The sequence below is a fragment of the Pelophylax lessonae genome, assembly GCF_965119305.1.
Source record: "Pelophylax lessonae genome assembly, chromosome: 3".
NCBI lineage: Eukaryota > Metazoa > Chordata > Amphibia > Anura > Ranidae > Pelophylax > Pelophylax lessonae.
The window spans coordinates 551144284-551157514 of record NC_138770.1 but is presented as its reverse complement, the minus strand read 5'-3'; the positions used below and the strand labels follow the sequence as shown (position 1 = coordinate 551157514).

Below are 13231 nucleotides of genomic sequence, written 5' to 3'. Positions count from 1 at the left end.
AAGCAAAATCTACAATGGAATGGATCACAAATAAACATATCCAGGTGTTAGAATGGCCAAGTCAAAGTCCAGACCTGAAACCAATCGAGAATCTGTGGAAAGAACTGAAAACAGATGTTCACAAACGCTCTCCTTCCAACCTCACTGAGCTCGAGCTGTTTTGCAAGGAGGAATGGGCAAAAATTTCAGTCTCTCGATGTACAAAACTGATAGAGACATACCCCAAGTGACTTACAGCTGTAATCGCAGCAAAAGGTGGCGCTACAAAGTATTAACTTAAGGGGGCTGAATAATTTTGCAAGCCCAATTTTTCATTTTTTTACTTGTTAAAAAAGTTTGAAATATCCAATAAATTTCGTTCCACTTCATGATTGTGTCCCGCTTGTTGATTCTTCACAAAAAATTACAGTTTTATATCTTTATGTTTGAAGCCTGAAATGTGGCAAAAGGTCAAAAAGTTCAAGGGGGCCGAATACATTCGCAAGGCACTGTATATTTAAATAAACCTGTTAGAGCCGGTTCACACTACCGCGACCAGAAAGTCGCCCCATGAAGGAGTGACTTTTTAGCATGACTTGGAAGAGACTTAAATGATAGGCGACTTTGTCTGTGGGTAATGCCTGGCTAATCTTTTTCTTCCTGGAAAGTCTGATAACAAGTCCCTTGAAAATAGATAAGGATCAGACTTAGAGGCAACTCCCATTGAAGTCTATGTGCACAAGTCAGATAGAGGTCGCCTTGAAGTAGTACAGGAACCTTTTCTGAAGTCGGAGCGACTTCAGTAATGCATATTAAAGCGGTTGTAAACTCTATAAAAAAAAAAAATAAAAAAAAAAAAAACCTGCAAGACAAAGGCATAATGAGCTAGTATGCATCGCATACTAGCCAATTATGTGTAACTTACCTTAAAACGAAGCCCCGACACGGACCCCCGGACATCGCTGCGGGCGCTGCCATGGTCCCTCGTCGTCTCTTCCGGGTTCGGCATGCGCGCGGGAGTGATTTTTCCGGCAAGCTCCCGGCAACTTAATTGAAGGTCCCCCGGACCTTCAGAGCGCATGCGCCGCTTTAGGAGATATTATTTGTACCTACAGGTAAGCCTTATTATAGGCTTACCTGTAGGTAAAAGTGTCAAAAAGCGGGATACTACCGCTTTAAGTCGGCTCTCATTCATTAACATGGAATTTGTGATGACAAGAGACTTGGGGCGACTTGAGGGCACACAAGTCGTGTCCCAAGTCGGAGTAGTGTGAACCGGCTCTTACACTTCCCACAACATAGGCAAAGCACAGCCTTTCCGAATGCAGAAACTAGGAATCAGACCTCATGCTTTAAAATGTTAGACCTGTACAAGATAAGACTCTGGCTGGTAGCTATGGGCTCTGAAATAAAAGCCCATTAACGCATAAAGTTGATCTATGGATTTTGCTAGTTAAAACATTTTACGCTCTTTGTAACTTTTCAATATCAGCTTCTGAGATGTGGTAGCCAGTCCTACTCTGAGAATATATTCTAATACACAAGACGAGTATACTATACGCAAACTGCAGTTTAACAAATACAGTTTCAATTGCAACTCCTCATAGGTGTTAGACACACTTACCAGCCTGTTTCATTGGGAAAACTGGATAGGACTGGCTCGTTATCAAAGACAACATTTTCTGAAACAGCTGCAGAAAGAAAATATTAAGACAAAATAAGTACTTCAGATAACATCATATGCTGCGATTTTGAATGACAATATAGTCACATGTATATATCTACTATTTATAACCCCTCATTCCCTGGTCTACCTGGCAGGACCCTGCCTGATTTTTGAATGATTTACTGATCTTAGTATATAGTCCTTAGTTTTCAACATTGTGCTTCAAGGAGGAACACATGACTGTAGTAGGAGAGGGACTGTGTGATATAGCATAGTGTTACAGGAACTGACCAAGCTTAGCTTTCTTCTAGCTATGTGGAGTGTTCTCCAGACAAGAGCAGGAGACTGGCAGTCACCACTCTATTCTCAGAGCATACCCATGAACCGAGCGATCAGCGGTCTTATTGCCATTCTCAGTAACAGGCCCCTTTCACACTTGTGCGACTTGTCCTGCGACTTGGGACTGCAAAGGCGCATGACAAGTCATACGCCATGATTTCCAATGAGTACTGTTCATATCTGTGCGACTTCAAAGTCCCTGCACAACTTTGGTCTGACTTTGATGCATTTTGAGATCCATTGATCTCAAGATTACACAGGGATCGCTTCAAGTCCAATCAAATTCGTGGCAAAATTGTGTGACATTTAGGTCGCACGTGTGGAAGGGGCCTTCGTAGCAGGCCGAGACTGATGCGGCAGCCACCTAGGCAAGTATGATTGATTTTGAAATCCTGCACTTCCTATTTAAACTATTATCTATTGTAAATTTGGGGGCCCATAATATTTTTGTGATTCTACAAGCATGTGTAATTTCAACCACTTCAGCTGCAGAAGATTTGACCCCCTTTATGACCTGGCCATTTTTTACTATTCAGCACTGCACTAGTTTAACAGCTTGCTGACCACCCGCTACAAATAGAATGTGGCAGGCTGACTCGGCTGCGCGAATCACGCACCCTCTTTAGCCAGCGGAGAAGTGGATTCATGGGGCCAGCAGCCACGATTGCCTCCGGGTACCCACGATCACTCCCTGTGGAGAGAGAACAGTGGTCTGCTTCTGTAAGTACAGCAGACCGTTCTCTCAGGAATTAGCACAAAGTGCCGGTGATCCTCCTATTTAGGATCACAGGTCTCTGTGTTGATTCCACAAGCCCATCCCTCGCACAGAGCTAATCGTCGCCATTATTAGTTTAAAAAAATAAATAAAAATCTTTCCCCTAGTTTGTACACATGATAACTTTTGCACAAACCAATCAAAATACGCTTATTGGGATTTTTTTAAGAAAAATATGTAGCAGAGTACAAAATTGGCCTAAAAACGATGAAAAAAAAAAAATTGACCTTTACATTTTTTTTTTTTATTGGGAATATATAGCAGAAAGTGAAAAAACTGAATTTTTGTAAAATCTTACCTGTAAAATTCCTTTCCCTGAGTCCTCCGACAGTCGCCGCCTCCTCCAAGTCATCACTATTGGGATGTCCCAAAGCAGTATAAACATAAGGGGTGGGAGACGCAACCGTAGAAAAGGCAACGCAGTACCCACATCAGAGAAAGGAATCTTACATGCACCGTAAGAACCAACTGGGCAACAGAAAAAAAACAATGCTCAACAGGAGCAACAGCCCAGGAAAGCAAATGCCAACAGCCAGGGACCCAGAGAAAAATTCAAGGGTCCATCATGGCACTGCCGCACTGAGAACTTTGCGGCCAAAAGAAGCATCAGCTGATGCCAGAACGTCTACTTTGTAGAACTTGGAAAATGTGTGCACCGACGACCAAGTCGCCGCCTTGCACACCTGGGTCACCAAGGCCCGATGCCAACAGGCCCAGGAAGTACTCAAAGACCTGGTAGAATGCGCCTTAACAGGGAAGGGCGGAACCCGTTCCTTCAAGGCATAGGCCTGCTCAATGGTCTGTCTGATCCACTTGGCAATAGTCGCTGCCGATGCAGCCATGCCCTTCCGAGGTCCCTCAGGAAGGACAAAGAGTCCGCCTTCCGAAAGGATTCCGTAGACGACAGGTAAACCCTGATCACCCTGACAAGATCCAAGGAGTGCAAAGCAATCTCCTTAGGATGCTTAGGCTTTGTACAAAGCGAAGGCAAGACAATTTCCTCATTAAGGTGGAAATCAGTGATCACCTTGGGAAGAAAGGACGGGGGTGTTCTCAACACCACCTTATCCTTGTGAATTATCAAGTAAGGGGAGCGGCAAGACAACGCCGCCAGCTCCGACACTCTGCGAGCCGAAGTGATCGCCACAAGAAAGGCAACCGTTTGACAGCAGAGGCAACTAAATCTCCCTGATATTTTCAAAAGGAGCACGCTGCAATGCGGACAGGACCAAGTTCAAGTCCAATGGAGGTAAAGGCTCCTTCCTAGGAGGAGCCAAATGTCGCACACCTTGAATGAATGTGCGCACCAAGGAATGAGACGCCACAGGGCGTTGGAAAAGGACCGCCAGTGCTGACACCTGGCCGTTTATAGTGGCCAGCGCCAGGCGCTGATCCACTCCAGACTGGAGGAAAGCCAAGATTCTTGACACCAAGAATGAGGGGAGAACCCCCTGGACTCACACCAGCTGAAATAGGCTTTCCAGGTACGGTAATAGATCTTACCAGAGGAAGATTTCCTAGGCTTGATCAGGGTAGGGATAACCTCAGAAGATAGACCCTTGCCCTTCAAGACCTGGGTCTCAACAGCCAGGCCGTTAAAGCCAGCGACTGTAAAGCAGGATGGAAGATCGGACCTTGAGACAGGAGATCTTCCCGCAGAGGCAGACACCACGGAGGCGCCACTGCCAGGTGAACAACGTCGGCGTACAAAGACCGGCGAGGCCAGTCCGGCGCCACCAGAATCCCCATGTGCGGTTCCGAGACCAATCTGCGTAGGAACCAGGATAGTAACTGAATCGGAGGAAAGGCGTACATCAGACAATACTGATGCCAAGGGGCCACCAACGCATCCGAGGCGTCCGCCAACGGATCGCGCGTTCTTGCCACGAACCTTTCCACCTTTCGATTTAGCCGAGATGCGAACAGATCCACGTCTGGGGATCCCCACTTCGCACACAGCATCCGAAAGACCTCCGGGTGTAGGGACTAGGGCTGAACGATAGTCGATATGATAGACTATCGTTCTGTGTCCGTGGGCGATATTCATATCGCCGAGGACACGATATTAGCATAGGCAGGAAGTCGGGACTCGGCGGGGGGAGGACTCGCAGTGATTGCGGGGGAGGACTCACAGTTATTCTTGTAGCAGCCGACACATCGGTGAGCAGCGCGCCTTGAACAGTAGAAGAACACACAGCCGCATACAGTGAGTGACTCACTAAACTTCCTGCAGCCCACACGTTGTCTCCGGCTCCGCCCCCAGCTAGTTCTCAATAGATTAATTTCTCAATGGAGCAGCGAACCAACCAATCACGCCTTGAACACCTGCACAGCTAACCAATCAGGTGTGCCTGCACGCTTGATTGGTTCGCTGTGCCGCTACTTACGGCGTGATTGGTTGGTTCGCTGCTCCATTGAGAAATTCATCCATTGAGAACTAGCTGGGGGCGGAGCCGGAGACAACGTGTGGGCTGCAGGAAGTGGAGTGAGTCACTCACTGTATGCGGCTGTGTGTTATTCTACCGGCTCCTAGTCCTCTATCGGCAGTTATTCTACCGGCTCCTAGCTCCTGCACCAGAACTGACATCAGGGCCGGTGCAGGCGCGTTGATTGACTCCTGGGAGTGATGACGTTCAGCTCCCAGGAAGCAGGAAGTCACGGCGGCGGAAGTTCTCGCAGAGGGAGGAAGAGGAAGTAAGGTAAGTATACAGTATTTTCTTTAAAAACAAGGTAAGTGAAAAAAAAATTGAATTATCCAATTCTTTTGCAGGTAAAAACAAGCAAGCGGATAGAAAAATAATTTTTTTTAGGGTGGAACTCCACTTTAATAACCTGTCCTGAACCTGACAAAACTTGAAAAATGAATTTGTTGCATGTTGCATGCCTTCAATAATTAAAGTTCACATGTTTTGTTTGTTTTCTCCACTTAGAAAATGCAGTGAAAAAAGATGGTCGCATTGATCGTGCTGCAAGAAGCTGGTGAGCCACTTCTCTCACAGCTGGAAGGCCAGCGATGCCCTGGCAAAAGTCCAGAAGGAACTCAATCTTCCATCACATTGCCTCATCTCAGAATGCCAAACAAGATGGGGTTCCAGACAGATGATGATCAGCAGGATATTAGAGCAGCAGCCGGCTTTAACTCAGGTCCTGTCTGCAGACAAGAAGCTGCGGCATCCAATTCCAACCTGGCAAGATATAGATGTCCTGGAATCTGTAAGCAAGTCACTGGGCCCAATGCTGGATTTCACTGATGCACTTTCAGGGGATGAATATGTAAGTGTCTCCATTGTAAAGCCAGTTCTTCAGCTCTTCAACACTTCACTACTGGAAATGCGAGAGGAAGACACAGACCTGACCAAGAACATAAAGAAGATGATGCTGGACTACCTCAACGAGAAATACGAAGATGAGGATACTCAGAAGCTGCTAGATATGGCATCTTTTTTGGACCCCCGGTTCAAGATGGACTTTATCAGTGCGGACAAGAAGACCCAAGTTAAGGCCAGAGTGGCATCACAGATGATGGAATGCCAGGAGAAAGCAAGCTGCAGCACTGACGTGATGCCCAACGTTACCAGTGAACCCCAGGCAAAGAAAGCAAAGAAGTCATTGGCAAGCTTCTTTAAACAGAGTGAAACTGCAGCAAAGGGTGATTCCTCTCTGACCCTAAAGGATGCTTTGGAAGCAGAGTTAAACACCTACCCGCTAACACCTCCAATAGACAAAGAAGAGGATCCACTTGCATGGTGGAAAGTACACAAAATAAGCTTTCCTCGTCTCGCCAGACTTGCCCGCAAATACCTGTGTATTCCTGCGACAAGCTCGCCGTCAGAGAGACTTTTCAGTACTAGTGGCAACATCGTCACTTGCCAACGAACCTGTCTCAAGCCTGCAAAGGTTAATAGACTTGTGTTCTTGGCTAAAAACCTTGAGTAAGCAAAGCATACATAAGCAGCTAGCTATGCATGATTATTCATGATCATGCTAAAAAAACCTCAGTTTAGAAGTTTTGTTTTTTTGTTTAGGCCTCTTTCACACGGCCGTTCAGTTTTTTTTCTCCGCTCCGATGCTTATAAGTTGTTTTATAAAAAATATGTTAAGTTATATTGTTGTAATGTAAACCAATCAGGGGGGTTGGTGTAAAGCTGCTGATTTAAAAATGTGTTCTGCTTTTGAGTTTACAAGAAATGTTCTAATTTTGGAATAAAATATTAAGTGACCTTTTTGTCACTTGTAAATGAAGCTTGCTTATTTGTGAAATTATTAATATCAATGGTAAGGTAATTGTTGACTTTTTAGTCTGGATTGACGGGTCCTTCAATATCGAAATATATATCGTTGAAAAAAAAATATCGCAATATATTTTTTTTCCAATATCGTGCAGGCCTAGTAGGGACCATTCCCCCTGGTCCAGGGTCTGGCGGCTCAGATAGTCGGCCTGCCAATTTTCCACACCCAGAATGTGAACTGCCAAGATCACCGGGACATGAGTCTCGGTCCAAGACAGGATGTCTGTCACCTCCCGGGCTGCTCGAGCACTCCTGGTGCCCCCCTGGTGGTTGATGTAAGCCACCGCGGTAGCATTGTCCGTCTGTACGCGAACATGCAGGCCCTGGAGACGGTCCGACCACTGGAAGAGAGTTATCGCTCGTAGTTCCAGCACATTTATCGGGAGGGAGGATTCCTCCTCCGACCAAGTGCCCTGGGCAGATAGGGTGCCCAGGACTCCACCCCAGCCCGACAGGCTGGCATCCGTGGTAACCACTGTCCACACCAACGGGCGGAAGGACTTGCCTTCCACCACCGACGGGGACTGGATCCACCACAGAAGAGCCAATCTGGTCCGGCGACTCAAGGAGACCTCCAGATCCAAGGACTGAGGAAGTCTGTCCCACCTGGCCAGGATCCCTGTCTGGAGAGCCCGTGTGTGGAACTGGGCAAAGGGAATTGCCTCGAAGGCCGACACGATCAAACACAGGCCCCGCATGCAGGCCCTGAGTGACGAGGACGGGTTGTCCCTGAGGGATCGGAGTTCGTCCCGCAAAGTCCGGAGCTTGTCCTCCGGCAAGAATACCTTTGCCTGAGCAGAGTCCAGAACCATTCCCAGATAGGGAAGGCGAAGCGATGGAGACAACGCTGATTTTTGAACGTTGATGGTCCACCCGAACTCCTGGAACGTCTGTACCGTAATGGACAGATCGCGCACAAGGTCCTGACTGGCACGCGATCTCAGAAGCAGATCGTCCAGATACCCCAGGACCGCAATGCCCTGGGCCCGCAGCAGGCCCAGAACCGGTGCCAACACCTTGGTAAATACCCTGGGTGCCGCAGCGAGACCGAACGGTAAAGCCAAGAACTGGTAGTGGTCCTCCGCGATAGCGAACCGAAGGTACCGCTGATGACCCTCGAAATTGGGGATGAGCAGGTACGCATCCTTCAGATCTATCGAAGCCAGGAATTCTCCTGGACTCAAGGAGGCCACAACCGAACGGAGAGACTCCATTCGAAACTTCCGAACACGCACAAAGCGGTTCAGCGCTTTTAGGTCCAGAATAGGACGCACTTTGCCCTCCTTCCTGGGCACAGTGAACCGATTCGAATAAAACCCCCGAAACCTGTCCCAATGAAGCACCGGGACAATCACCCCCTGAGCAAGCATGTCCTGCACCGCTTGATGCAAGTCCTGCAGACGCCCCTGAAGCAGCTGGAGATTGGAGGGAAAGAATCTGTCCGCCGGCCTGGAAAGGAATTCGAACTTGTAACCTGATGGAACGATTTCCTGGACACACCTGTCCAAAATCCGGAGCAGCCAAGGTTGGAGGAAACCGCGCAAACGTTCCCCCACCCCAGAAATGGGTGAGGGCTCCCCTTCAGGCAGAGGTGGATTGTCCCGCCGAACCGGCATTGCCGGTCTTCTGCTTACCCGCCCAGGGCTTCTTCTGGTTGCCCTGGGCCTTGAAGGGCTTGCCCTTGGATTGGTTCCGAAAGGCACGAAAGGACCCCTGAGTAGATCTAGGCGCAGAACCCCGCTTGCCACGGAAGGACTTGTTCTTCGGGTTCTGGGGTAGCATAGTGCTCTTACCCCCCGTTACGCCCTTCACCAGGGTATCCAACGCCTCGCCAAAAAGGCGAGAGCCAGCATAGGGAAAATCAGCAACAGTTTTCCGCAAGGACTGGTCGGCCGACCAGCTCTTCAGCCATATCAGTCGCCGGTTAAGTACCGCGACACTCGAGAGGCGAGCCACCAAGGGGGCCTCATTCAGGGCTGCATCACACAGATACATGACTCCTTGATGGATCTGGTCCAACATTTCCAGTCGTGCAGGCGGCACGTCATCGGACACTAGGTTGCTTCTAAGCACCTTAATCCAATCAGCCACCGCCTGAGCCACCATAACGGACGCGAAAACCGGTTTGAGCAACGAACCCGCCACCTTATAGGAATGGCGGGCTAGAGACTCCAACCGCCGGTCCGTGGGATCCCGAAAAACCGTGGTATCTCAGTAGGAACCAAGGTAGCCTTGTTCAGCACGGCCTTGTTCTACCTGTGGAGGCACACACCATCGTGATTCCGTAGCCGGCGCAAAAGGATAAAGCAATTTGAACCAACTAGGTACCAGGAATGGACGTTTCAGCGTGCGCCACATTTCATTAACAGTGTAATGGAATTCCGCTGGGCAGGGAAAAACCTGCGCGGACTTGCGGGTCCTGTGCGTCCCAAATGAGGACACAACGCCCGGAGGACAGGGCTCATCCTCTAAATGTAAGGTTTCCTTAACAGAAACAATCAACTCATCCATGGTCGCCATTCTTCAGGTGACCCTGGGGAGGAGGTATCAACCCCCTCCATCTCAGCCTCCCCCTCAGACCCCGGGGGGTCCAAGGATGAGCGAGACCCTGAAAAGGGCACGCTTGCAGCAGCAGCCATATCCCCATCTGAATCAGAAGAGAGAGACAGCCTTGGCCGTTTTCTCGCAGCCCGTTCAGACATCAGCATTTCCATATTTGCCACTAAAGTCGCAACCACAGCAGCCAGATCAGGTCGCAGCGGGGCCACAGGAGAACTGGGGCCCCCCACTAAAGCTGGAGGAAACTTGCTTTCCTGAGAATCCATGGCTCAAGATAATAAAAAACTACAGTGCAAAAAAGTAATGTACTGTCCCCTTAAATAGCGCTGCGGAGTGCGCAGCCCACCGGTACTGTCACAGCTATGAAGACCCCCAAAAGGAGAAAGAAAACTGAGCCAGAAGCAGTATGCAGAAGAAGACAGATAAACTGCAGAGCCCGCAGATCGTTGCTACCTGTGCTGTCTGAGAGGAAGAGGAAATGCTGCTGGAGGGGGCTGGCTATAAGCCAGACCCCAGGGAAAATGGTTGCCCCATAGGGATGCATAGGAGGCTACACCAAGATGGCCGCCGACATGCGTCCGAACCGATTGTTCCACCGCCCACAAAATGGCGGCGGATGGCGCCAAAATGAGCTGTAAACTCGCCCCAGAGGGGCTATACACATGTGCATATTAAAAAACATGGCGGACCGCGCGATTATTCCCCCGCAGCGGTCGCCGCACAACACACAAGTCTGTACCCCCAAACATGCACCTAAGGTGACACTGGGACAGGGACCCCCGGCAAAACATACAGTGCACACAGCGAACCCCGCAGGGATCGCACAGGGAGTCACACAGGCACAGACATGGGGACACACAGCAACACAGACTGTCACCCCAGACAGAGGCCCCACACAGAAAGTACTTACCTGTACCCGATGGCGTGGGGGAGCCTCTATGCACGGATAAACCTCTGTCCTCATCTGACAGGGAGTGCCGTGAGCCAGGGACATGACGCTGCAGCATCGCAGACAAGTCCTGTGAGGTAGCCACCTCACGGCTGCATCCCTGCATTGAACAGGGATGGGTCGTTCTTAATGCCAGGGCGAACCATAGCTGAACGCTTGATGGCGGGCTTGGGGTCCATCTGGCCCTCTGTGCCCTGGAGAACCAGGGCGGCCAGTCCGAATCCCAGCACCGCATGATCCATCTTCATACGAAGAATAAACTAACACTAGAGCTGGTAAAATAAACAGCTAGTAAAGTGAGAGAAAAAAAAACTGACATTTAAAAGAAAAATCAAATGAAAGATTTAGGAAGGCTGAGACTGAAGCCCCAGCACAAGGTAAGCCTGACTATTCCTAAGCTAGGCAAACTAAAACTGAGTTGGGAGTGGTGATGCAGGGGGGTATTGACCAGATGGGACAGCCCCCATGGGTGTGTATATGCTAATGCCTTTTGACTAAAGGCCCGTACACACGTACCGATCGTCAGCGAACGATCGGCCGTCTTTTGTTCCTGGGCTGTCGGTGTCTGTTAAAAAGTGCAAAGACAGCACAAGAATTTTGTCCGCCGACTACAGCCGACTGCAGAAGTGATGTCATGTAATGGTTAACTTTCCCTGTGTTTTTTCTTTTTTGAGCATGCCCAGTCTTGCAAATCTGCGGTCTGTCGTCCGAATTCTGTACTGACTGGCGAACAATCGGCCGCTCTGGTGTCGGCATACAAAGATTTTAATGCTTGCAAGACAGACTCTTGTCGGCAGAATGTGCGCTGACGGCTGTCGGAGGCACCATACTAACAAGCGTACAATCGGCAGATCTTTCGTCCGCCGACGTTTGTATGCCGACGATCGGTACGTGTGTACGGGCCTTAAGTCTATATGCCTAGCTATTCCTACGGATAGGTGGACAATACCCAATAGTGATGACTTAGAGGAGGTGGCGACTGTCGGAGGACGTAAGAGAAAAAAAAAATTTAGAATGTTAAATAGCAGAAAGTGAAAAATATTGTTTTTTTTTTTTTTCCAGAATTGTCGCTCTTTTTTGGTTTATAGTGCAAAAAATAAAAAGGGCGATCAATACCACCAAAAGAAAGCTCTATTTGTGTGGGGGGGGGGGGGAAGATACATTTTTTTTGTTACAGTGTCGCATGACCACGCAATTGTTTATTAAAGAGGTTGTAAACTCAGTTAAATTTTTTTTTTTTTTTACAAGCTGAAAGAGAAACACATAATGAGCTAGTATGCATGGCATACTAGCTCATTATGAAATACTTACCTTAGAACGAGCCCCCGCCGTGCCGTCCGCTCACCTCTATGACGGGCGACATGTCCAGTCGCCCGACTTCCGAGATCGCGGCATCCGGCCATCTCATTGGCCGTAGCCGCGGTGACGTCACTCCTGTGCGCGGGAGCCGACAGTCACGGCACGGGGCTCTGAACAAACAGCACCAGTGGCCGTTCCTTCAGAGCGCATGCGCCAGTGATGTCACTGGCTGCATGCAAAGTAAATATCTCCTAAACGGTGCATGTTTAGGAGATATTTACAGTACCTATAGGTAAGTCTCATCATAGGCTTACCTATAGGTAGACTTTACAGAGGAAGCTTTACTTTCTCTTTAAAGTAACGCAGTGCCAAATCGCAAAAAAATGGCCTGGTCATTTGGGGGCAAATCCTTCCAGTCCAGAACTGGTTAATCGACAACTCAATCTATATATACACACACATTTTCCCCAAAAAAAGTGAGAATAATATTGTGTTTGCACTAATATCCATCATAATGTATTTTTTCCTGAAAAGTTGCAACTGCTACACTAATAACATACCACATTAAATAAATTTACAACAGCCTCTTTTTTATTTTCCGGACTCTGCTTTCGGAAAACATAGTTTTTTTTTTTTTTTTGGGGGGGGGGGTTATAGAATTCTAGAAAAAAAGAAATAAAAATCTGCAGACTTTAACTAATGTGCAGAAAGTGAAAAGATTTGCCCCGGTATGGAAGAGGTTAAAACAGACGACTGCCATATAGAAGTGTGAAGCCTCTCATATGTCACCACACACAGACAGACAGACACCCTCCCCCACCTTTCAGATAGAACACCTCATCCTGGTACACACGGCCGTCCCAATCCGAGGAATCCCCAAGTGGGCGCCGGCATTTCCCGCACATGAACACGGTGATGTCCTGGGCCAACTCTCTCAGGTTACCGAAAGAGAACGACGGCAGCTCCATCCTCACACCTATCACCTGCCAGGCTTCTTACTTCGCGGGAAGAGTGATGTCTCAGTCACGTGATCGCTCTGGGTAGTAACGTGCTCTTGTGTCATGTGACCGCCTGTCTTTCCTGTAGGGAGAGCTGGTGACGTCAATCGTTGTTAGCAGTGTGGACAAAGTGTGTGATTGGACAGGTTGTGGCGATTAACCAATCAATAACAAGTACATAAAAGTCTTATGAACACATTTAATGAGAGCTTTACAGTACTTGCACAGTCTTTACATTGTCTACCACCAATACAGAAACCATGGGATGTGCATTAACCCCCTTTCTCATTGGGCACTTTCCTGCCCAGGCCAATTTTCAGTTTTCAGCCCTGGTACATTTTGAATGACAATTGCGCGTAGAGTTGCCACCTCATCCCT

At 48.5% G+C, this 13231-nt stretch overlaps 1 protein-coding gene across 1 annotated transcript in view; it reads right to left on the bottom strand.

The window, feature by feature from the left end:
• The window catches only part of MIS18A (MIS18 kinetochore protein A), a gene marked incomplete at both ends in the record, with an annotated part of 43650 nt that extends 30827 nt beyond the window's left edge, over window positions 1-12823 (bottom strand). Inside the window, 2 exons of the mRNA XM_082248853.1 lie at window positions 1604-1670; window positions 12676-12823. Of these exons, the coding sequence (XP_082104979.1) occupies window positions 1604-1670; window positions 12676-12823 (215 nt within the window). The remainder of the gene's footprint in view (window positions 1-1603; window positions 1671-12675) is intronic.
• Between the last annotated feature and the right edge of the window lie 408 nt (window positions 12824-13231).